The sequence below is a fragment of the Caloenas nicobarica genome, chromosome 10 (assembly GCF_036013445.1).
Source record: "Caloenas nicobarica isolate bCalNic1 chromosome 10, bCalNic1.hap1, whole genome shotgun sequence".
NCBI lineage: Eukaryota > Metazoa > Chordata > Aves > Columbiformes > Columbidae > Caloenas > Caloenas nicobarica.
In genome coordinates this window covers 20,039,127-20,064,016 of record NC_088254.1, presented here as the reverse complement: position 1 = coordinate 20,064,016, position 24,890 = coordinate 20,039,127, and the positions used below count along the sequence as shown (strand labels likewise).

General features: G+C 43.6%; 1 protein-coding gene across 2 annotated transcripts in view; it reads left to right on the top strand.

The window, feature by feature from the left end:
* Window positions 1-14,575, top strand: part of ADAMTS17 (ADAM metallopeptidase with thrombospondin type 1 motif 17) — a 183,542-nt gene extending 168,967 nt beyond the window's left edge. For both annotated transcript variants that reach the window (XM_065641941.1, XM_065641942.1), the window contains 2 exons: window positions 6,965-7,142; window positions 10,154-14,575. In XM_065641941.1, coding sequence (XP_065498013.1) covers window positions 6,965-7,142; window positions 10,154-10,305 — 330 coding nt within the window. In that variant the 3' untranslated portion in view covers window positions 10,306-14,575. The remainder of the gene's footprint in view (window positions 1-6,964; window positions 7,143-10,153) is intronic.
* The last annotated feature ends 10,315 nt before the right edge of the window (window positions 14,576-24,890 follow it).

The window sequence follows — 24,890 nt, the reverse complement described above, 5'->3', positions numbered from 1 at the left end:
GCCTCCAGTGATCTTATTAACTGAAAGAATAACTTTTCCTTTTTGATATTTTTTATTTAAATGCCTAGTTCATGAAGTGCATTTTTTTGGATGGAGAATTAAAGCCTCCCACCAAGATCAGTGGATTGGAAATGGAATTCCACCATGACTATTTTAGTCTTTTTTTTTTTCCATGAAAAAGAAGAAAGCGTGAAAGACAAGCCTATTTAAATATCGTCATTCATTTACTCTGAGTTACTCTGAGATGTTACAGTGTGTTTTTAAAAATATGAACAGTGGGTAATTCACCATTTAAAGTTTGTACTACTCATCTGAATATGTCTTTGCCCCTTGAATCCTTACAGCACGCAATATGTATCACTAGCAGTGACTGCAATCATTTTGCAGTCTTTCCAACAACCTTTTGAGATTTATGATGACTGAGGCATTAAGGTGACAATATTCCAGAACATCTTTAAAGAGCAATTAGTATCAGCCTGCTGGTGATCCCTTGTTTGACTGTGCAAAGAGATGAAATGCCGCGTTAGTTCAGCATCATACATTTCAAAGCTGAGCAGCTCCCTGTCTAGAAAATGCTCAGGCAGGACTGAGATGAGAGAGATAAGCAGCCTCTTGCTGAAGGTAAGTAATCCTAAGGGAGTCTTGAGTTTAATTACTTTTTTAAAATAAATTGCATTTAGGTAGCATTGGTCATTAACTGATGAATCACTAAAATATGCTTTCAGTAGAGTTTCCGTTCCCAAGATATTCTTTCAGGCTAATACCTGTGACAGGAGTCAGTGTGGGACTGGAGCTCATGTAGCCCATAAAAGCATCGCTCAGCGGCAGCAGCACACGCTGCTGAGAAGCAGGGTAAATTCTCGAGCAGTCAGCCTGACTTTGTGTTGTCCCTTACTATCTGGCGTATTTAAAATTAGCTTGATTATGCCTTTTACATAAGCATCATTTCCTTGCAGTTTTTCAGGTGGAATAAGCTATGGAGTATTTTCACTTTGTACCTGCCACAAATCAAAGCACTGCACGCATGCTGCAGGTGTCATGCTATAATATGGCACCCTGTAGGCAATACCATATCATTTCACATCTCTGCTTGATCCTGTTCTTGAAATCCAGTTTGAAAGCTTGTGAGAAGTAAATTCCGCCTGATCGGTATAATGAATTAAATGACATCTCCTCATTAACATCCACCTGGGCTGCATTGCACAAGTACTTAGGGGCACTGTCACTACCCAGAATATTCATGCATTCAGTTCTTAATCTCTGAACTCTCTGCACACAATGGAGCTTTTCAGAATAGCGAAGTCAAGCTTAATTATGAAGTGAGACATGCTGGATGTACTGGTCAGGTCTTGTTCCTTAGAGTCATGCCATTTGAAAGCACAGCTGTAGGCAGTTTGCAAAGATTGCTTCTTTCTTTTCCTTCTAAGATACTGTCACATCAGCCATGAGCATTTTCTGCTGTAATTTATTGTTTCTTCACATACTGAATCAGAAGGGTATGCATTTTTTTTCTTGGCTAAATTAAACAAATCAGTCATTTCACAAAAGTTTCTAAATGAAAGATTGTTGTAAGCAAGACCAGATATGTTCTCTTTACAGATCTGGGGTTCAAAAAGAAGGCAAAAAAAAAAAAAAATAAAGAAAAGAAAATAACAAGGAAGCTTGAAAAACAGCTTACAGTTAGCTTTGGGCTAATTAGATCTTATCAGTGAAAAGACAGAAATCTCTTTCTTTAGCATGATGCCATGGTGAAAGTTGACCTGGTGTTTATGAAAGCACATTGCATGCTGCTTTTCATAAAAAGCCTGATGTTAAGGTGTGTGGAGCACCGACTTTCAGAGCACACACGTGTATACTATTAAGGTCTCAGGAAGGGAGCAATTACAGGACATTTGTCCTTCATCTCGGATGCTGTGTTAGAATGTTATTAATAGGAACTTGTCTTGCTTTCTTTCTGACTTTCATAGAGGCAAGAAATAAGACCCCTGGGGGAAAAAACACTCTACCCTGTCCTAACGCCTTGAAATACTTGAACTCTGAAGTCAGTAAAGCATGACTCTATCTCTGAATATTGGAGCTTTAGCCATAGTGTTATCCTTGGCTTCAGCAACTTTCAGCAAATTGGGGACAAACCAGTATCTTTAAATATCAGATGACTGCAGAATGATTAATAAAGAAAAAAAAAACCATCTTGCCTTCAGCTTAGTTATGACAGTCATCTTGAAGTGTATTTCCCTCCAACAGATCAGCTTTCTAAATTTTGGAGTACGTTCAGGATTGGCCGAAGGGATGCTATGACCTTCTGCTGGAAAAAGCAAGTCTCTTCTTACAAAAAAGACTAACATCTATCTCTTAGTGGTTAGAAAAGTTATATTTTTTAAAGTGACACGTGGTCTGAATGCATCCCTGCCTACCCAGCAGCCCTCAGCTAAGGCATAAGCAGTGGTTCATTATCCCATTCAAACCTCAACAGCCTGTCCTCTATTGTGGTAAATCTGGACCTTCTACTGTCCTCTTAATTAAGCCTCAACACAGGGGTTCTTTGCACTGGTCTCTCCTGTATGTTCCTCCAGCCGCCCAACAGCAGCCCTGCCCTGGCTTCATTAATTCTTATTCCTCTCTCTTTCTCTGCTTGTCCTTTGTAGATCAGGAGTTGATGAAGTCCCTGACATATCTCAGCACTTACTGTAAATTCATTCTGGTTTAATACCTAATATTCTCCTGAGGCATTTGCTTTCAAAGCAATTAGACATCTGTCAGCAACTTTGCTAGAGTTCAAGCTTTCATATCAGTATCCTAAGGTGGAAATAGCATTCCAGTTGAAAAATCATAGCTTGGTCTTAAATTTGGAGTTTTTCAGTGAGTAAATCTTCTTTAAGCTGATGAATGCAGCTGCTGCCTTGACAATTTGTGAGTTTATTTCCTTCTGGATATCCCCACTGGCTTGCATGTTGCTGCCAAAGAATGTGAATGGAGGCATTTTTGTATTCCTTGTGCCTTCTCATGCAGTGTTTGAACTGGGAGTTACAAGGGCTCTCATTAGGTTCCCTTTTTGTAACTATTCATTAACTATCTTTTTTTTTCAGTGCTGAACAATCCTTTGACGTGGGTGGATTTCCAGTTTACAATGGCTATATTGTCAGTTTAGTGCATTATGGTTAAACTACATGAATTCTGCATATGCGTTTTTCTGATAGCGATATCACTGGCAATGCATGGTGGAAGAAAAAAAACACTTCTTTGTTTGACATCAGCATCTCTATTCAACCACTCGTCCAAGTCCCCAGCTTCCCAGAGTAGGCAAGTTGCTCGTGGGTTTTTCTCTCCGTACTCGTGTAGCAGCTCAGGTGGCAGGTGGAGACCCACGCAGCTCCAAACCAGGTTCCAAAACCAGTCTTCCACATTCACAGATCACTTTACTTCATCATGGCATCAAAACGTGTGTTTCCTGAGAGTTACATCAATGCTTGCAAAGGCTTTTCTGATTTGCAGGCTGTGGTTGTTAATAGCAAGGTAAGAACTCAATATTTGCCCCAAAAAGTCCAGTGTCCATCAACAGCATTTTAAATACGACGAGCGCAGTTTCACCGTGCAGCACTGGAGCCTCCCAGCATTCCTAACTCAAACTCCTCATAACCTGTGTCCAAGCCTGAGGGTTCTATATCAGAGGGCACAGAGTGAATCTAACCCTGAAAATTGTTCTGTGGATATGTTTATTGCTCCATAAATATTTAGGAACAGAGAGACCATAGCAGTGCGCTTAGCTGTCCAGAGTAGGAGGGAAGGTATTTATGGGAATTTGCTATTCAGTTGGTGTTTGATTTTTATGCCTCTTTTAATGATGTCCTCTTTTCATAGTGCAGCATGAGTAACAATCACCCTTTTGTATGTATTTTGTGTCTATTCCTATTTCCTATTGAAATTCCTAGGAAAGAGACTATCCAAGTACAGAGTTGAAAATTTCGTCTTAAAATAAGCCAGATGTCCAACCTTCCTTTAGCTGCCAAGCCCAAAAGAGTTCAAGAAAGATGTTAAAATCTGTCTTCCTGGCTGTGAAAAACTAATTGCATAGCATGGGTGATGATCCCAGTCTCTCAGGAGAAGGAATAAAACTGCTTTGGGCAAAAACTCTGCTGTTATTTGTCTAAGGATTGGAGTTGGCAGTGTCTGTGGAAAAATTTTCATTGCTTACCCTCCTTGCTGGTTAACGAATGCAGAGACAGGAACACAGGCAAAGGTGGGTGAGTGTTTGTATGTTGGTTTCTGAAAACCTTATTCACCTTACGAGAAAAATTATTTTTCCTTTGTTTCCTTCTTTCTTTTATTCTCCATCTCTTAAGAGCATTGATAAGCACAGGGAGTGCCTAAAAGCCAGAATTGGAGGTTTCAGACTCGCTATAATACAATCATGTGAAGGAACCCCATGGTCTGGACGGGTTGTTTTTATGCCTGTGTGGTAACAGCCATTCTGTTTGTAAAATGGATGTACAATTCACTCCCCTTGCAAAGAGTTTTGTGAGGATTAAGATTAGTAAAGCTCTCAGAAGACTGAAAGTGCCATTGAAATCCTGAGGATTAGAGGTTGCATATGACTAGTGAAGTGGAAGGGCCTAATAGTTGTATTTATCAGGATAAAAAATGTTAACTTTAAATCCAAACGCAATGGCCTTGCCTGACTGGTTTCCAGACTGGTAGAAGTCACCAAGGTTACACAGTGCTGGGAAGAGCAGAGGGACACCCAAGACTAATGAAATGCCTGCATCTCACTGCAGAAACTCACGTTATGAGGGGGGTTTAAATAAGGGACCGTAATGATCGCTTTTTGGTATAGCTCACTGTAGGGCATACGAGGGAAGGGCTCATTCAGCATGATCCTAAATACCATAACCATTGTTGAGGTATTAATAGACAGTGACCAAATTCTGATGTAAATTCAACATCTGAACGTAAGTGCAAAAAATCTGTTGTAATCTAGTGTGTTGATCCTAAATTGAAATAAGAAGGTAAAGGAAAGGGGAAACAAATAAACACAACAACAACAAACAGAAGTTCCAAAATACATGTAAAATTTTAATAAAGCACAACTGCTACCTTCATAATACAATAATCATGTCCTGGAGGGGGCTGCATAGCTGGAAACACAGAGGTAAGCTGCACACCAGGGTGGCCCAATGACAAAGTCAAGAGGGGATCTGCACCAGAATAGAGAAATTCAGTCTTAGAGAAAGGAACTGAGAGAAAGAATAGGAATAAAAAGCAGGTGGAATATAGGGAGAAAATTAAGATAAAAGCAAATACAGATTTGGTGAGTACACCAAATACAAGAAGCCTGTTTAATAAACAGTCATTAATATGAGTGACTAAAGAAGAAAATTAGATAGTCTGTGTTATTTTTGACAATGAGATTCACTGATCCTGCAGCCCGTCCTACCTAGAAATAAACTGTTTGCATTGTATAAATGTATTTCTGCACTGGGTTGTCTGAAGCAGGACTCCATCAGTTCTGTTTTACATGGTCCTGTGCATCTGAGGTGATTTTTTCTCAGGCCTTTCAGTGATTCACCCAGTAATGAAAAGTTCCCTGTACTCCACTCCGAGCAAAGCTGTGCTGCTTCTGTCAGATGGCCTTTGGGAAGCAGCAGGAGTTTCTTGTGTCACTAACAGAACAAAACGATGGCAGTTTTCCTGTACGTCCCCTGTAGATGGGAAAGGTGGAGGCCTACACGCATCCACGTGTTCTCTTACCCCGGGTCCCATTCTTGCATTGCGTACACATCCTTCATACTTGGATTTCAGTCCAGCCTCAATGGTGCTCATCTTTTGAGCCTTTTCATGCCCTTTTTAAGAATTACTGCTCTGAGGCGATGGTGTTTTTCAGTGAGAGAGCTCCAGTGCCCTGACTTTGTTCAGCAAACAAGATCTTCTTTACATCATGCTAATTATATCTCCTGAGTTTTCCATCACCTCCTCCTCTCTCCCATCATTTCCTTGTGTGTGGCTTTCACAGAAATAAGAATCTTACCAAAGTTCTGCAACCCATTGTTTCTTTATTTTAAATACAAGGTTCTTTTATTAACTCCAGCTGGTGCACCTCACTGTGCTCACTGTGTTTGCTTTATTAAAATGGAACAGTGTGCAAGTAGGACATTGTAAATCACAAGTGACTGGGCCAGAGGAAGAGGGAGGCAGAGGTTGGGACGCCAGTCGTATGACAACAAGGAGCATATAAACAGGCTGGGCCTCCTGGCCAATAGAAGCCAAAACTCATGGGATACAATTTGCAATTGCTCCCAGGAAGACAGACAGGTGCCAGACGGTTAGTAAGGATAGATGAGAGTGAACACTTGAATATCTGATGTGTTCTCTTGTATGCTGGAACTAAGCTTCTCTAGACGCCTGGGCATGCAGTAGGAGCTGCCTGCCTCTGCTGTAATCCTTGGTTTTATCTTATATCAGTGTCTGGCAATGATCATCTTGTCTGTGGAGGAAGCCTTGTTAGACCATCCAAGCCTTGGAGAGGGCTTTTAAACCAAGAGAACCAGCACTACTTGGAGGGAGGTGGAAGCTGCTGGACCATAATTAAGCAGTAAATGTTTTCCAGCTTTGCCTGTTTGTGGCTGGTGGAGGGAGCTGCATCTCTGCCTGCTTGAACCTCATGGGCATCCACAGGGACAACTGGTGTAGGTGGACTGAGAGCGAGTCCACACAGAAAGACAACAGCTTTCTTCCCTGTGCCAGGACAGTTCCTCTGCTTACAGCGCTCCCTGAAGCTGCAAAATCGTTATGGACAAATGCAACAGCGGTATGAAGGGTCCCTGGTTGACACGATGCCCCTGTGGTTGAGTCTTCAGCACCATAGTGACCTACACACTTCAGCTCTGGCAGTGATTTTTCTGATGTATGTGTGTATGTGATTTTGAAGCTACTTTTCTTGGACCATATCTCAGTGCCTTCTCTCCTCCAGTGCTCCTCAACCTGTGGGAAGGGCCTCCAGTCACGCGTGGTCCAGTGTATGCACAAGGTCACCGGGCGCCACGGCAATGAGTGCCCTGTCCTGTCCAAGCCAGCAGCCTACAGGCAGTGCCACCAAGAGGTCTGCAATGAGAAGATAAATGTCAACACAATTACCTCGCCCAGACTTGGTGAGTGAGGGTTGTTGGGGGGAAGATGCCACCTGCAAAGGACCAGACAAAATCCAGGGTCCCAATGTGTCCAGTGTGATAGAAGCGGAGCTTCAGAGGATTGCCCGGGGACAGAAATTAGTATAGGGCCCCCCAGTCAGACTCTAGACAAAAGGTCTAGTGTGATAGGTCCTCTCTTATCCATTGATCCCTGCCCCAGACTTGGCCCAAGCTGGACTGCTCAGTAGTGGACAGACCTGAGAGACCAACAGGATCACACAAATGGTGGGTGATTGATTGGCTGATTGCAGAGGTGAGGGAGCTGACAGGCATGTCTTTCTCTTCATAAACACCATCAAACCCTGGTTTTGCTGTGGTGAGTGTAAAGTATGATGATTTATTCACCCATGCCCCAAGAAAAGTACATGACCTTGACAAGTAAGAGCATTGCTGTTTTTTTCCTTTTCACTTGCTGCCACAAGAATGTGGTTTCATGAATTAGTTTGCCCAGGGAAGCAAGAGAGCATCCAGCCCCTTTCTGTGAACCCTTTGATTTTCTGTCACTGTCCTCACCCTCCCTGCATCCCCATGTACCTGGCTGAGGTGAGAATATGGTGATAAGCCATCTGTTTCCTGAAACACCTTAACATTGTGTTTAAGAAATGGGTCTAGTTAAGAATGCTTCTGTTAACAAAAAATTGTGGAATCCATGATTTTCCACTTCATATTTTCTCAGTTTAGAAGGGGATGAAAAAACATACTTCCAAACTTTAAGCCCTGTGTGTTCAACCACAGCACCAAGAACCAATCTGGTTTCTTTACATTTCACATATCGTCACCGGTAAGATGAAGCTAAACTAAGCCATCACCTACACTGACACAACCGCATCAGTGCTTCCCATTACTTTTCAGTACAAGAGGCTGGGTTGTAAACAAGGCTGCAAAGAGCTTACCGGAAAGAACAACCACCCTCTCAGCAGAGCCATCTTGTAGGCTGAGAAGCCTCTGATACACATGAAGGGTCAGAGATGCTAAGTAACAGCGAACCATTTTCTAATAACACTGTCCAGTATTAAATAACACTTAAACTAGGACTGGACTTGAAGCTTCTGAAGATAAATTTGTTTCCTAAATGTTTAACAGATGTTTAAAAGAATATGGGAAATGTTATTCTTGCAAACGCAGTCATACTGAGGAGCTTCAAACCACTTTTCTTTAAGAACATATGAGAATACTTCCCAGATATTTTAGCACTAAGAATATAGTGGAAGTGAAACATTTAATTTGAGAAGTAAGCCCTTGATACACTGATGAGACAAGAAATGCATCTTAATTCACATTTTAGGACAAAACAATAAAAAGCTCATGTGCTTAAAAGACTGAGGAGGTTCAAGTCCCTGCTGAAAGTAATCTGCAAGTAATTTGGGATTGGAATCACTCGGGCCAGAAACAATGATATTTGATATTTGATATTAGCAGAAAGATATATCAAGTGTTTTGCTCTTCCTGCTTATAAACAAATTCTCATTGGATTATCTTTAAACAAAATTTTCTGTTTGCTGCAGTGGAAACCTCACCAAAAAAATTACACAGAAACAAGTGCTGGTTGTCTACAAAACCCATACTGCCTTGTCCCGACTCCAGAATGTTTTTCATCCCAAGTAACATTTTCGGAAGTATCTAAGTGTGGAGTTCACCTCACCTGACTTTTACATCTGTGTCCAGTGTCCCTCAGTGAAGACACGTTCAGCAGGGGTTTATTCTGCCCCTCAGAACCTGACCCATGTCAATTCCTGGACATGGTTCCTGTCTTACTTCACAACCCACGAGGGACCTTGGACCTCTAAACTATGAGAGCCTTAGCCTTGTTTGTGGCTCAGTGTCTTTCTACTATGAAGTCTCTTGTCTCAGATTCATAAGATATCTCAGATATTCTTGCAAGATGTATGATTTATTCAGCTACATCCCATTTTCTGAACACTCTGCCTGGTTGGACCCATAGCTAGTGGGGAACGCTGCAAATCTGACCCCCTTGAAAAGCCCCTCCAATGCTGGCAGACTTGGAAATATAATAATTCTACCCTCGCTCCGTTCAGGATGGTAACTTCCACTCATTTTTTTTTCCTCACAATCAGTTGGGGTTTTTTTGGTTTTGGTTTTTTTTTAAATAGTTTCATGTTCCTTTTTTTCTGGGGCAGCTCAACTTCATTTCATCAGATTCTGTCAAACTTTTGCATCTTGTCCAACTGAATGAAGCTTCAGGGATAAACATTCCTACCTATTTTGCTGCCATCATTTTCTGGTGCTTGGCACTCAGACTCAAAGCTAATCTCTTTCTGCAGAGATGAGGTCTTTGATTTGACCATTTTTTCCCCAACCCTGGAGAACACGATACTCATTTAGAAGATTTTCCAATTATCACAGCATTTGTAAGAGCACTACATACAATTTATAAATGACATGCCATAAAAAGCACTCACTACATGTATGAATTTTTATCAAGTTTTTGCCATCCAAACCCCCATCCCAATAGCTAACTGTTGCCCTACTGGTTTTGCTACAGTAAGAAGTATTAGTTTCAGTTCCTGTTAATTTAGCGTTACATCCATCAAACTGGGTTTGATTTTGCTGCTCTGTAAAAATCTTTTCCACTCAGAGGATGATGGCCACTCCTGACGGCGTGCCTTGGCAAAGCACCCTTCCTGGGAGCACACAGCTTCCCACTGACCACTGTGAGGTGGTCAGGGGCTTAAATCTAGGCCAGCACTTCAGATGGTTTGTTCATCCAGGCCTATTTGTCACTGAGACAAAACAGGGACAATGTGAGGAGGCCTGTGCTCCTGCAGTCACGTCCAGCTACGCCCTTGCAGTGAGCACTTCCAAAATCCTGATATTTCGGTAGAACCATCGTCTGATCCAGTGCCGACAGCGAGATTGGCCCTTTCTTTCCTCATGTGCAGTGATTTTGATCACACCCACAATGCTGTTCTCTGGCTAATCTGCTAGTTTCTCCTCTCTTTTCTTGTCCAAAGCTGCTCTCACGTACAAGTGCACAGGCGACCAGTGGACAGTGTACTGCAGGGTGATCCGCGAGAAGAATCTGTGCCAAGACATGCGGTGGTATCAGCGCTGTTGCCAGACTTGCAGAGACTTTTATGCAAACAAGATGCAGCAGAAGAGTTAATGAACCTGTGCTACTTCTTAGGGTGTTACAGCTATTTGTATGTAAATCACGGACTAGTAGGTCTGAGTACTGGAACTTCATGAGTTGCTACAATGCGGTGGATTCCAAAGCATACCTAATAAGACTTGAAACTGATTCTACAGACTGGATACCAAAGTAATCCACTCATCCACCTTAAAAAAAAAAAAAAACAAAACAGAAAGAGGCATCTCAAGGAGCCAATCATTTTATCATAATTTGACATCCTTACATTTTTTCTTAATGCTTTTTACTTTAATATATTAAATCACTAGCCACTGGATGGCTTGCTACCATTAAAGAAAAGGACAAGAGTTGCAAAGTGATTACATTGACTAAGGTTATGGGTACCTCCATGGAGGAAGGCCTCTGGCAAAGTAATTCAGCAAAGGTAGAGACATTACTTAATCTTTTAATCTTGACTTTCATCTGATGTTTTCAATTCCCAACAGTTACCCCACTGCGGAGTGGGCTTGGAGGGACACACATAAATGAAAGGCTTAATTTAAAAAGAGGATTTGCTGTAAAAGCTTGTGAAAACTGATAGCAGAGGATGAACATCTCTGAAATTCCTGCGAAAACTCAGTATAATTATGTCCAAGATTCCAAGTCATATTTTTTAGAGCAACTAATAGAGACTGATCTTCTTTCTAATTTTAAAAAACAATCCTCTCTCTCTTTTCCCCAGAATAATATAGTTTATTTTACGAAACCTAATTTTTCTCTGAGCTTAATGAAATGGAAGCTTTTTAACAGGAGTAGATAGTTATTTTTAAGCAAGAACCATTTTCATGAGATGGGAGAAACCAGAAATCGTTTCATTCAGTGGAGCTTGCTGAGGGATTGCTTGGTCTAATCTCCCTCCAGTTTTTAGAAGTCAATCATATAATGAGACTGAATGGTTTGGGGTTTGGTTGGGTTTTGTTATTTTAAGAGCACCATGAAACTGGATAGGGTTGGTGCAGAAACAGGATTTGGAACAAACTTTGTGTGAAGGATGGAGTGGAGAGCAGGACTCCTGTATACATCTGAGGTTATGCAGCCTTTTGAGTCAAAAGTAGTCAGGGATACAAGACACTCCAAGTGTAATCTTGAGCTTGCTGAAGCCATAAGGGTAAGAATTCCATTGTTTTCAGTAAGGGTTAGGATTTTACTCACTGTATGTTAGTGCTTCCTGTCTTTTGTGGTGCTATCAGGTTTGGTGCTATCAGACTGGTGCTATCAGAGCACTTAGCGAGTGCTGCGTACACGATACTCTCTTGCATCTCTCTGCACTTTAAACCCAAGTCCTCTCTGAGATGTCAGACTTGAAACAGGAGCTCTACCCAGGGCAGAGGTTGTCCCCGCCGTTAGCCCTACAGATCCACGTCTCTCCACCGTATCTTGCTCTGACATGGATCATTTCCCTTGCCAGAGTCCAAGGCCAGTGGTTAAATTACAGCCCACTCTTCACGATACGAACAGAGCTGTTCGGATGAATCACAGCTTTGTACTCGCTCTAGGACTCATGTTACTGTTTTACTCTTTGGAGATGAGTGCAGAACTAAGCCCAGCTCCTGCCCCCAGCCCCGGGGCCAGTCTGGATTGCAACTCACACCCGTCCTCAAGTTGTCTTTATTGCTGTTGTCTCCTTTTTTCAATGCAAGGAGGTATTCTTAGGACCTAACATACCTTTAAAGTTATTTTTTTCTTCCTTTTAAAAGCCTTTCAATATCCAGGACTTCACTGGAATAACTTACTAGCATTCTATTAAGGGCTGAGTTTTTCAAGCACATAATGCTCATGAACAGACTAATACTATGTGGGCTTCACATTCACTTCTGTGCTAATTAGTGCAAACGAGCCTGTGTGCACGCCAGGGCTGGCCTGTATGCTCAAGGCACTTTTGCACATGATTTTTTCTCAAGTGCCTGTCTCAAACAGATCTGCTTTCCAATGCCCCAGATGATTTTCTCTGTTAGGGAAATGATTCCAACTTGGTTTTTATTATACTGGATGTTCTTTTGGCATCTTATAGTCAGGATCAAACCCCTTTCTTCTGTTAATCCCACCCTGTAGCCCAAACACAAAGGTTGTGTAACTATTTAGCAAGTAATCAGTGGGAAATGTTGCTGGCAGGGGTGACAGGGAAGTTTTAGGCAATGCCATGGTGATCTTCAATTTAGGCAAATTAACAGGTAGATTAACTGCTAATGAGAAAGTTCCAAGAGATTAGACAAAGCCCAGAGGACCTGATTTATCAGTAATTCACAGCGCTGCCTCCCTGCCACCACAGCAGTTTGGCTGAGCTGGATCCCTTTACATCCTTCCCTTGCTTTGGAGTTGGCTGGTTTTCTTTCGATGAGCAACATTTGCCCATGAAGTGGCCTGGCCCCATGAAACGCCATCCCCCTTGCTGATCATTTTTGGCATTCCTAATACTCATGTTGGGCTGTTGAAGGATTTGCCACCAGGCTTCTTTTTTTTTTTTTTTTAATTTTTTATCTTGGAAGAATAATACGTGCATTTGTTATTAATGGGAATCAAAGGTGCTTTTAAATAGCAGGGGTAATTTTTCCTTCTGGTGCTCGTCTATCACTCTCTCTAGGCAAAAGGTGGGATCCTAGAAAGGTGCATAGGAGAGGAAGGATTTTAATTCTCATGTTTTTCACTAGTAAATCACTACTGTCCACTGTCTAGAACAAGATGCTAGGCTAGTTAGACCTGTGACCTGTCCCAATATACAAGGTCCTGGACTTCAAAGGACATTTGGGTCCAAGTTCTGGATCCTACCTAAGGAAACAGGAATTTACAAACAATTCTTTCAAATGTCTGAGCACTGAAAAAGAAACACCTCGCTTGCTCTCCCAGCCCGTAGGTTAACATGCATCAACCCTTTTTTTAATGATCAGAAACCAACATGAATTAAAAACTGATGGCACAACACAGCTCCATTTTATTACATTCTCTTACTTCACATAGTGACAGCCGTCCCGTTTTATAATAGCCAGAAAAAAAAAAAAAAAGTAATAGAAAAGTTTAATTCTGTTCAATACTCCTGCACTTCTGTTTTGTATCATTTTATAGGAGCTTTACTATGAATTTACAGCTATGCTCTGCCCTCAGTTACTACATACTGGTGAAAAGAAAGCTGTTCGTTTCAGTGTATCTATGACAATACTTTTTTTTAGTTGTTCTTCAGAGATTGACGCTCTTTTGATTACAGTGGTGGTATTTCCATATTGTAAACAATATTCTGTACTGTTACTAAAGTACTGTACATTTCTAGTTGCACAGTTGTGTTATTGAGTATAGATTCTCACTATCTCGTGTATGGTGCTATTTTTTGTCGGTGGGAAAGAATCTTAGCAGTCAATTATTGCTTGATATTTTATTATAATACAGGGATATATTCTCCATGGCAATAATATCATTTAAGTTTTTCATTACAGAGTGAAATGTATATATTTTTCCATTAGCTAATTTGCATATGTACTGTATCCGTGGTAATTTTCTTTTTGGTGCTGGTTATAAATAGAAAAGATCAAAACAGTCAAACTGAATGGAACCAGTTGTAAATGCAAACAAACAAAAAAGAAAATAGGATCATTCCATTTTGAAAAAAATGAGTATGTTGAATAATAAATTTATTTTTTCCATAACAACTTTAATAAGGTTTCTGAACTAAAAAAAATACAAAGAAACCAAACAGCTAGCAGGAAAATTAAGAAAAGGGAGTGAAGCTGTAATTAGTACATTGTGCATCTGTCTAATACTGGACTGAGACTGGGATTTGTTGAGTCAAGGCCAACTGTTTGATAGCTGTGGTAGGTGTAAAAGGTGATTTGTCACAAAAATTCTGGCATCTCAGAGTTCCCAGTGTGCTAACAAATCAAGAAATGATGGGTCTTGTGCTGTTTGGGTTGCAAAATAAAGCACAGGGAATGTTAATACCTGATTAATGCCTTGCGAGGTCTGTGGTCGGTGACACAAATGTAGAAAATGCCTGTCTGGAAAAAGCAAGGCTGGCTCTGGGGTATCTCTGTGGACACCTGCGCAGGCTGCGGGGAAGCCAAAGCGGGGAGAAACATTTTGGGAGTGCTTTTGAAGAAAGATTGCTTTCGATGTATGTTGGAGCTGAGATGAAGTGGCAGCTTGTTGTGTGTTTAATGGTAGCTGCTCCGCAGGGGCAACCTGCTAATGCCGGCCGCTGAGCATGTGGAAATTTATACTGGAGCAAAACTATCCCGTCCATTGGAAGGGATCTACATAACCGAGCTGCACACTTCCCTGGTGTCAAATAAACAGAATTACTTCAGTGCCAAGTGGTTTGGATGTCTTTGTTGTAGGCACTAGCCAGAATCTTTGTACTATTTAATTCCCCCCTCCGCATGCTGAAGGTATTTTTGGCAGATAGCTGCTCACAGATATGCCTGGAGGATCCTCTCCCATCCTGTCTTACAAAGGTGCCATCGCCCATATCCCGTTCCAGCTCAATTCTTGTTAAAAGGACATTTCTTGGAGATGGGAGCAGCACCTTTCTAAAGCAGCCTGGAAAACAAGCCAAAGTACAGTTGGTGTGAGTCCTCCTCCCAAAATGATTTCCAGAACCTGAGTTTATACTTATATTAAAAATAGAGCTCATTTACTGATCTCACGCTGGCTTCTTGGTAATGGCACAACACTGATAGGCTCCCTGGTTTTCACAGGTAGGAGATACCAGTCCAGCTGGGATCTTACATATGACTATTAACAGCAGCAAAATTGTAGAAACTCCATCCAAGTGTTGCTGTATATTAACACATCATCGTGTTTGTGTATTGCCTGGAGTCAAGATACGATTGCAATTGTTGACCTGTTTAAACAATAAAAAATAGCTATGAGCCTTTGGAAGCCAAAAGGCTTTGCGTTAAGCTGGGATATGGCAATGGGTGGGAGGGGTGTAAGGAATGGTGTCATATATTTGGCTTGAAATTTTCCTGGTACGTGCCAATATCTCTTCTATAAATCCAGTAGGCTTATAAACTTAGTTTGCCTATTTTGCATGTAGCAGTTTGCTGGTTTTCTCTTACTCCTAATCCCCGTCTTCTAACTAAGAAACCAGATGATTTGAAGCCAATTGTCCTTCCCTGCGATCTCAGCTGTCTTTTTATTTAAGACATTTCAGCCAAGATCAGGTTGGGTTCAGACAACTCTCGTGCTCTGGCATAAAAGTACCAGGAGGAAATTATAATCTCTCTTCAACTTCTTGGAGTTCAGTTCTGCCTCTGCCAGCTCCATCTGCTTCCTTCACTTTCTTGTGAGTCCTGCTGTACACGGCAGCCTCAGCTGTCACTTGGTCCCTTGCAGCAAGCTGGGGGGACCCTGCTTTCTCTGGAAGGAAATTTCTTTTACCCTGACATCACTGCCACACATCACCCAGAGAACTGCTGTTGGAGGACCTTGCTCTGTTGGTAGAGTGAAAACCTCATGTTCATTTGTGCTTTCTCCAACACCGCATAGTCCATTGGGAAAGGTATGTTTTCTTCCTATTGAAGAGTGTCGGCACAAACACCAATGTGCTGTGGAGTTCCAGGCAGAGAAGAGCCATGCCAGCTGCACTAACTTTCAACACACTCACACTTCTGACGGTGTAAGAGAAGAAACCCTGGTAACCTACTTGCTGCCAAGTTACTTGCCACACTTGTCCTGCTGCTGTGTGAATGTAGTGCACCCAGGAACAGGCAGACTGTGGGAACTGCTCCTGAACAGCATTTCTTTTTCAAGTACCTGGACTTGTGCTGAACATTTTTGATAAAACTTCTCTGTACAACTTGCACTCCAGCATCCTTCTGTTTATCTTGATTTGGGGGCAGGTCAGTAGGAAGACATAAGTTCCTCAAACGCTACTAATGGACAAAGACCAGTTATCTTTTCTGTGTGCGTTTTTTTGTCCTTTTACCATGTCTCTGGCTTCTCTTCATGCTCTTTGGAAATGGGCTGGTCTGCCTGGAGAGAGACTTTCCAACAGCATCACTGCCTTGGACAAGCAGGACTGAAGCATCTTCACTTTGGATGGGAAGAACTGTCTGCTTATAAAAGGAGAGCTTAAACAAGAGAGAATATAAGCGGAGAGGGACCACAGACTCCCCTTAGCAGTAACTACCCAGAAAGGAATCAGAGAGTCCCCAAAGCTGACCTCCATGTGTCTTGCATCACCTCATCTCCTTTAACGCCACTTTCATGTGACAGACCCCACGAAGAACGCCTGGAGGCTGCACTGTACCACATTGCTTATTTTGTCAGAGCTGCTGTGACTGCCAAATGGTGGCCAGACACTCAGACAGACTTTCCCAGTTAGCAGAGTCCTGCAGCTGATGTCTGGGCCTTGCAAATGTGTTCCCTGTGTGCTGCCACAGCCGAGATGCTGGCCGGGTCCTCATGGCCCTGGGTAAGTATCTGCCTCGGCCGCTGAGAGAAGCAGCTGGGCTTTCTTGAAAATTGTGGTTTCCCTCAGCTCCTCTTGTTTGGTGGTGAAAAGCTCCTGTTTGGGTGTTTCATGCTTTCATCCCTCTGTGGCCTGGGTGGAGCTGGAGCCTTCAGTGTGACTTGTCTGGGTCACGCCACAGCCCTTGGCGTCCTCCTCGACCTTGGGAGAGAGCGACTCTGCATGCTCGCCATGGTGGAGCCCATGGGATGTCTGCGTGTGGGGCCGGCTCCTGGCACGACTCACTCTCCAGGTGAACCTTTGCATCCTTCCCATCTCCAGCCTCTCCCAAGCCTCAGGGAATTCTGACGGTCTCAGTGTAACTCTAGAGATGCTTGCCTTGTCCTTCCTCCTCTGTTCCCCACAGACATGCTTCGTGGCCTTGCACGATCATTGTCCCTTTCCTCTCTTGCTCTGCTTGCAGCTGCTTTGCCCCCCACAAATGTGCTTTGCACCCAGCAGAAACTTCACCTTTGCAGTCTACAAAATACCTTCCATCGTCTGCTCAAGTGCATGTAATCTCTTCCCTCAGCCCTCTGAAGAAAAATATTTTTCTCATTGTACTCCTGTCTTATGTCTCTCTTCACTGTTGCTTTTGTTCTGAGGTCTTTTGTAATGATTCTTTGTTCTTTGTGCAGTGGCACTTAAAAGCTACAACTGGACCTGTGGATGCTGGAAGGCCAAGCCCAAAGAAATGGTGCTTCTCTCAAGATCTTACAGACTGCAGGTGGTCCTGAGGAAAAGGCAGATTCCCCAAGCAGCTCCATGGGGTTCTTGGCAGCAGCAATCTGGAAAGGCATGGAGATGAGCATAGGCTGCTTCTGAATCGAGTGAGTGAGCCTGTACTGCGGTTACCACACTGGCAGGGGAGGGAAAGGAATATTCCCCACTGGTTTTATATCCTCAGACACATTTTTTTTGTTATTGGAAGTAGCAAAGGGTAAAATTCACATCACTTCAGAGATGGCCCTTACAGAAACTGGGCTGTAAGATCCAGCCCCAAACCTGGATGCTGCTCAAAATGTGGGCTGGCAGAGAGGGAAATGCTCGTTTGTTCAGCAGGAGGAGAGCGCTGGTAGCACGCCAGTCTGTATGGCTGGCTTCGCTACCCCAAAAGGCATCAGCTGTTGAAAAATCACTGACAATTTCTGTAAAGTCACTCTGTAGTACAACATCATTGTGCAGCCATCCCGGAGACAGGCGGTGAAACTATTCAGGCTGTCGATGAATCATTGAAAAAGGGGTGTCCTCTAACGGGATCTTCAGGTTGCACAAAGATCAGCACGAACACGGCCTGGCCAGCAAAGCCAGACAAACCATTCATAGTTGGTTTTTTTTTTTTTTCATTTTCTTGGAAAATACATTATTTGAACATTTTGCAGCTTCCATTTATTTCCCCAGCTCTGTATTCTTCCCCTTGATTTTGTCTCTAACGGCAAAAAGACCCGACCAGACTGCAGCTTTGTTTGGCACCAAACTTTCCTCCTGAGATGATCGCACAAGAAGCCTTTTATCACTTCGGCGGCTCAGAGCCAGAGCTGCTTGTGGTGGAAGTTGCCGGGACTGTAACCCCGGGCTGTCGTGGGACGAGAGTCAAGCTCGGGCTGTCAGCAAGGCGAGTTGCAGCCGTCGGAGCCCCTGCCAGGACACGTCAGTACTTCTGAGCGTGCTTCCCCCAGTGCTGCTCTCATTAAGGAAAAGGTATGAAATCCACATCTAGACTGAACCAGTCCTTTAAAAAAAATTAAGTGTTGTTTAAAATATAAATCCTGTCCAGAATCATGGTCTAATTCCTTAGAAAATCGCTGTAAATCGAACCTCCTCTGCTCCCCGCTGCCTAGTAGCAACATGTCACATCTTGGTTTTCTCACAGAGCTGATTCACCGTCTGTGCCACTTGTGCTGCGTTGGCCTCAGCACCGTCACCTCTGCTTTATGCCCAGGTTTGCGCCGAGGAAGGACAGTCCTGCTGAACTACCAGACTGCCGGTCCCTGCAGCCATTCTCGCTTGCAGCTTTTTCCTTAGACTGTTTCGCAACACTCGCCAACAATATCTTGAGGAGGGGACTGTGACACTGAGCCCAGGAAACACCGTCAGTCGCGTTTTCCAGAGAGTAAGGAAGAGTCCAGCCTTGTCTTTTTTTTCCCAACCATGTTTTGCTGAAGAAACAATTTTAAAGGGGGAAAAAAAGAAAAACCACATTATTATGTAAGCAAGATAGAAAACAGCTTTCTGCGGGTTCCCAGGTATTTATGTGCCGTCGTCTCTGCAATGCTCTTAGCAACAACATTGCCTGTGGCTGGCTGACTATTAAGTACGGATGGTTTTGCAACAGCTGTGCGCACAGTACCTTCCTTCGCAAGCAGTGCCCTTTCCCTGGCTGTCCCCATGGCTCGGTTTATTTGTATGCAAAGCAACTGTGAGGTTATCGAGGCTTTCCATCAGCTGTACAAACTCACAGCAGAATCAGCTCTGTGTGTGTGTCTCTTTCTGAGAATTATAGGTTTTGGGTAGTAGGCTCTTCGGCAGCTCCTATGAGAGATCTTGTCTTTCTTATGTATCTCTCTAGAGGAACTGCTGCCTATACATATACAATAAGCTATGGAGTATCTATAGCCATATGTACAAGAATGAAAAAGCATATTTGCTTGTTTGTTTTCCAGCCTCCCCGTAGAATGGTTCTAAAAGCAGAAGTATCTTGCACTGTGGAAAAAATTGACAAAAACATCCTCATATTTGTCAAAATTTTCTTAGATGTTTTTCAGGGTATTGCTAAGACCTGCCAGGTTCCTCCCCTTTCCTCCCCTGCATTACCCCAGATACTTCCATTTTTGGCTAAAAAATCTCAAGTTTGGGATTTTTTTTGACCAACAGTATCAGCCAGAACCCAGGCTCTTTTCTCTAATTTTTCCACTTAATTTTTAAACTATCTTCTGGCAAAACAGAAGTATTGTTTTGATGGAAAATTTTCAACCAGCTCTGCTCATTAGTTTCTGCCAGCAGTGAAACAGGCAAAACAGTGCATCTTCCAGGAGAGGAGACTGTCCGAAGGGCCGAACACGAGGCAGGTGATGACTAACGCTTCTCTCCTCACCTCTGTGCCCCAGCCAGCATTGTGCTCTTTCGCAGGCCTCAGCCCTTAATGCGAGCTGTCTTTCTAGAGATCTTTCCAGCCTAAATCTCTCCTGGCAAGTCAGCTCAGTAATTCGGGTGCTTTGCCAGGTTAAAGGAAGATGTGGGTGGCATGGAAGGATCTTCTCTGACCGAAGGACCGTGGGACTCAGAAGAGCCGTGTTGCGCATCTCTCGTCCACACTGACTAATATTTGGAGCCCTCCAGGCAGGTACCGGTTGGCAAGGAAGGCTGGGGAGATGGGGTTGCTCCAGCTCACTTCCAAAGCAAGCTTCAGTGTGCTGTTGTTAAATGGAGATGTTTGGATACACCAGCAGCTGAGCCACGCACAGCCATGAGCAGTCTCCGTGTGACCCTGAGCCTCTCCAGGGACAGGATCCTAAAGTGGCTGAGAGGCCGAAATGACACCAGTCACATCACTGCCGTGTATCAGTTACCCATCTGTCCATGGGGAAGTGGTTTTTCACACTTAATCTGGAGCGTGAATTCAAGGGGAACCCAGCTCCTCTTGTTTCTTGAGTTCCTATGATGAACTGGGAGACAAAGAAGGAAGATGTTCTTGCAGAGTGGGGCAGAAGCCAAATTTCAGTGTTTGGCCTCTGTAGCCAAAGGAGCATCTGCCTATTGGCTACCTGAACAGTCTCCTCAGGGGACAGACATCCCTCAGCAGTCCCTAATATTTGCAAAGTTCTCTGAGATCTCTCAGTGAAAGACCTTTTAGATGTGCGAAAGTTTATAGGCCTTCTCTGACCACTGCTGATTTTAGAGGGTTAAGTTAGGAAAAGGAAATACTGCGACTAAAGGAAAGCCATTAATATTACATTCTACCATTTGCCAGATAGTCTTGTGTTATCTTTGCTCTTTCATGAAATATTTTCCAATTTTCCTTGCAGGGCATTCTTTACAGGGGTAGCAACTGAGGAGCTGTAACTTGGCACATCTCCACCTGCTTTTCTGTAGCAGTGCACATTTGTGCTCAGGGATTTGAAGAATTTCCTTTGCCTCTAGAATTGATATGCAAACAGTCAGCTGTACAGACATCAATCTGTCCAGTAGACATGCCGCGTGACCTAAGAAATAATACAGGTGGTCAGCACCATGCTGGTGACTCCTCGATTTCTGGAGCAAACAGACTCATTTTACTATGTCCAGAAGATGGGAGGTCCTGTATACACCCTCCAGTAATGTAATCTGCTGTGCTTGACTGATCACAAAACACCCACCAAGAGTTCCCTAACAAAATTATTGACTTTTGCCAAGGAAAGCAAAGATTTGCAGGAAATGAGAGCTGTGACCTTTCCACCTCACAAATAGCTTGGAGATCTCAAGATGCTCATCTCAGCAGAGAGGTGCTCGTGCCAGAGCAAACGTGGAGACCTGTGTGGTCGGTGCACAGCCCTTCCAGCATCCCTTGCTTTACTGCCTCCAACAGACGTCAACTCTGTTGTGATAAAAACAGAAATGGGCCAACTTAGTCTTCCCCTGCCTGTTTGCTCTGTTGCTGTAAGTCACTCTATGTATAGGTTCTGCTGTGTCAGCAGGTATGGAATGAGGGGTGTTAAGTCCGGGAAAGATGAGTGTTGCTGGCTGCGTAACCCAGCTCATACCATCTCTCCCACTAGTGATTTCATCACAGCCAAAAGCTGCGTGCTTGAGCTGCTCTGCACCCTGTGGCCAGCTGAAGCCTAGGGGAAAAATTTCAAAGAGAAAGAATGGGGCTCCAGAGAGCCCCATAACTCTAAGCAAGTTGTTCTCTGGGGCAGTCAGCATTTCTGTTAAAAAGAAGTCTTTCGTGTCCCATTGATGCCTCTCAGGTTGCAAGGAGAGCAATTCTTCTGCTCCTGAAGGCCCGAGCTGCAGACACAGCCTTGGAAGGGAAGCTTGCTCTCACGGCTACGGCAAAGGAATGGGAAGCACGAGATCTGGCGTGAAGTCCTGCTCCCATTGAAGCCAGTGGGATGTTTGCCATTGGCTTTGGGGGAAGCCAAGATTTCAGTCTGCAGCCAGATCTGCTGGTGTGTTGAGCTGCGCTGAGAGCAGGACCAGAAAGGGTTCTTGGTTTCCTGATGAAGCTGTTACTGCCTCGGCTCCTCTGCTGCAGTTAGCTGGTCTCTCACTTCACATTGCCTCCTGCTTGCTTTCATGTTTTCAAATCTCATTTTTAGGCCAGAAAGTTTTTGAAGAACAGACTAGCTGCATGGATGTGCCTGTTGTATTGTCCCATGACTGGAGCTCCTAGGCATCCCCACCAGCAAAATCACCCCTTCCATCGTGGATTATGGGCAGTGCAAGAGAATGGCATAAAGCAATAGCACAGGGCTGGGATATGTGGCTTAAGTGAAGTAAGACATACAGAATTTGCTCCAGGTAAATAACTGTGCCTTTTCCTTCAGACAGCGGCTTGAATTAGCTCTAGAATTAACTCTGTGTGGTTCAAGAGAGCCTGAAGAGATTGTAAAGGTGATCCAGGGCTGGGCTTTCCTGCTTCACACCAATGTGAGCTGTTGGGAATCTTGATTTTACAAGCACCCCTTTTTCTCATCTCCTCTCTTTCAAGGTGAGGTGGCAGCCAAATTGCATTAGTGATGAAACATGGCATAGGTACTCTTGAGCCTGACAGTAAACCTTTCCCAAATTATTGTTGTTCCCCCTGCTAATAAGTTGTCATGCTGCTGTAGTGATGTAAGTGTTAAGCAGTGCGTTACACGGTGCTCCCCAATGCATTATACATTCCTGTGGCAGCTCCTGCACCCACACGGCATCCACGTTTGGGCAGGGTTAGTGCCCTCCTCTGAAAGGCAGGTAAAGAAAGTGATCTCAGAGCGGACTGAGATTATTGCAGCCCCATTTTGGCCTATACGGGCCCTGTTGTTTTTATTGTAATGGACACATTGTGGAGCCTCTGTGTGCCAACAACAACAAAAAAACACATTGCAAATAATTCTCGCTCTTTATTTTTATTTCTCCCTGATCAGGTCGTATCTTCCTATTCAGTGTGTGGGTTTGGTCTCTGCTGCCCCTTTCTGGGAACATCTGTAAATGCATCACATCTAAAAAAAAATGCATGAAGGTTTCTCTCCTGGACCAAGAAGCTGCCCTGGCTCTCCTCACCTCTCCAGATGCCACATGTTTGACAGCATCTTCTCCTCCTGGCCATAGCTCGTGTCCTCTGGCCACCTGGGACTTGATCTCACTCCTTTGACATTTCCACAAAGAGTGGCTGGTGAAAGCAGCTTTCTGGTAAGTTGAAACCATTGTGATATATTTTTTCCTCACAAGCAAGGAGTTTCTAAATGTAGATGCTTAAAGTCGAGGTAATGTTGATCATATAGAGATCCACAGCTAATAGTTTTACTGTGGTTTTCTCCAGCAAGTTGGAGCAAAGCTACCCAGAAGTTCAGCACTGGTGCAGGAGCGCACCCCAGTGTTACCTCTTTAGGCACAAAGATTTTTACAGGCAAAAATACTCTTCAAGAAATAAATGGGGAAGAATGGGGAGGAAAGTAAAGAGAAAAAAACAAACAAACAAAACGAAACCAGAACAACAACAACAACCAACCAAAAAACCCCTAAAACACATAAACAATACAGTATCTTCTCCTGATCGCTTAGCTTAGCTCCGTAGCACCATTTCCAATCTGTCTTGCCCATCATTCTGAGATCGTTCCCCAAGCGTATCTTATCAGCAGATTCTTTGTCAACTTAGTGACTGCCTCTGAGCCAACTTTTTTTTTTTTCTGGTTCAGTGACTGGCACAATGTTTGCCTGAACTCTAAACTATCTACTTGTTGCTCTTCTGTTTTCTTTGCTAATATGATCCCCATCAGCTCTTGTGTTTCCTAGGGTAAGCACAATCAAACAAAAAGAATCAGAATAAACAGAGGGAATTAGTGTTCATTCTTTCTTAACGACATGCCTGTATTTTTTTTTTTCTCCATTAGCAAACTCAGTCCAGCTACTTTTGCTCATGTTAGTTCACTGTAGCAGATGAGATGAGGGGACAGGATTTTGCTTTTAGCAGGACCTCAGCATTTGTGGTTTTTGAATGTTAAGGAATGGGGCAAGGGGGCGTTACCTGATCCACTGCCACCTGGTTCTCCATGGAGTTCATTCTGTTGCTGGTAAAGTAAATGCATCATGGCCAGCATGCTCCCATGCACCCACATACCATGTTGACAGTCTCCTCATGGACATGACCCCAGAGCCAGCTTCTCATGGAAGGGGCGATGGAGAAACTCCCTTCTTGCATCCAGACCTCGAACCTACAATGTCTTCCCTCTCAGTTTTCTCCTACCGCCTGAGGTCTCTGACACTATGGCAAAAGCCCCCACTGCCCAAGGGAGCCCCTCTCCTTGTGGTGAACGTGGTCCAGAGGGAAGGTGGAGGTTTTCCCAGAAGCACATACCCATTCTATGGCTCCAGTTAGAGAAGATTTGTCTGTGTTTATTGCTAACAATGTTCTTCCTTGCATTTGGTTCAGCTGGGAGCCTGATTAGTGACTTCCCAGTGGTCTTGAAGCCCAAGGCCCATTTTTTTTTGATTTTGTCCAGTCTGTTGGATACTTAGGGAAATGGCTGGGTATATATATATTGTAAAGCAGCTTCTGACAGTGAAGAGTCCCAGCAAAGGATTGCATAGACTCCTGGTAATTATTCTCAGCCTGCCCAACTGAGGCCTGCCTGTGCAGGGAGCTGCATCATTAACCAGCAGGGACACAGCCCACATAGTAAAAGACATTGTTCTCTTCTTCTTCCTTTTCTGTACAAGAAATGGATTTGGCTGCTTGTGCTTCGTTTGGTACCTGGTGCTCATGCTGCTAGTGTTTGTGTCACTTTGCCTCTGTTCACAGTTTGCAGCTGCGGCTTTTCTAAGTCTTTATTGACAACCCAAAACTTCTTTCATCACTTAATGCATGTGCACCCCAGCTTCCCAGAGAGCTGTCTGGGCTGTGCTGACATGCCAACACGTTGTGCAGCCTTGGGTGAATCAG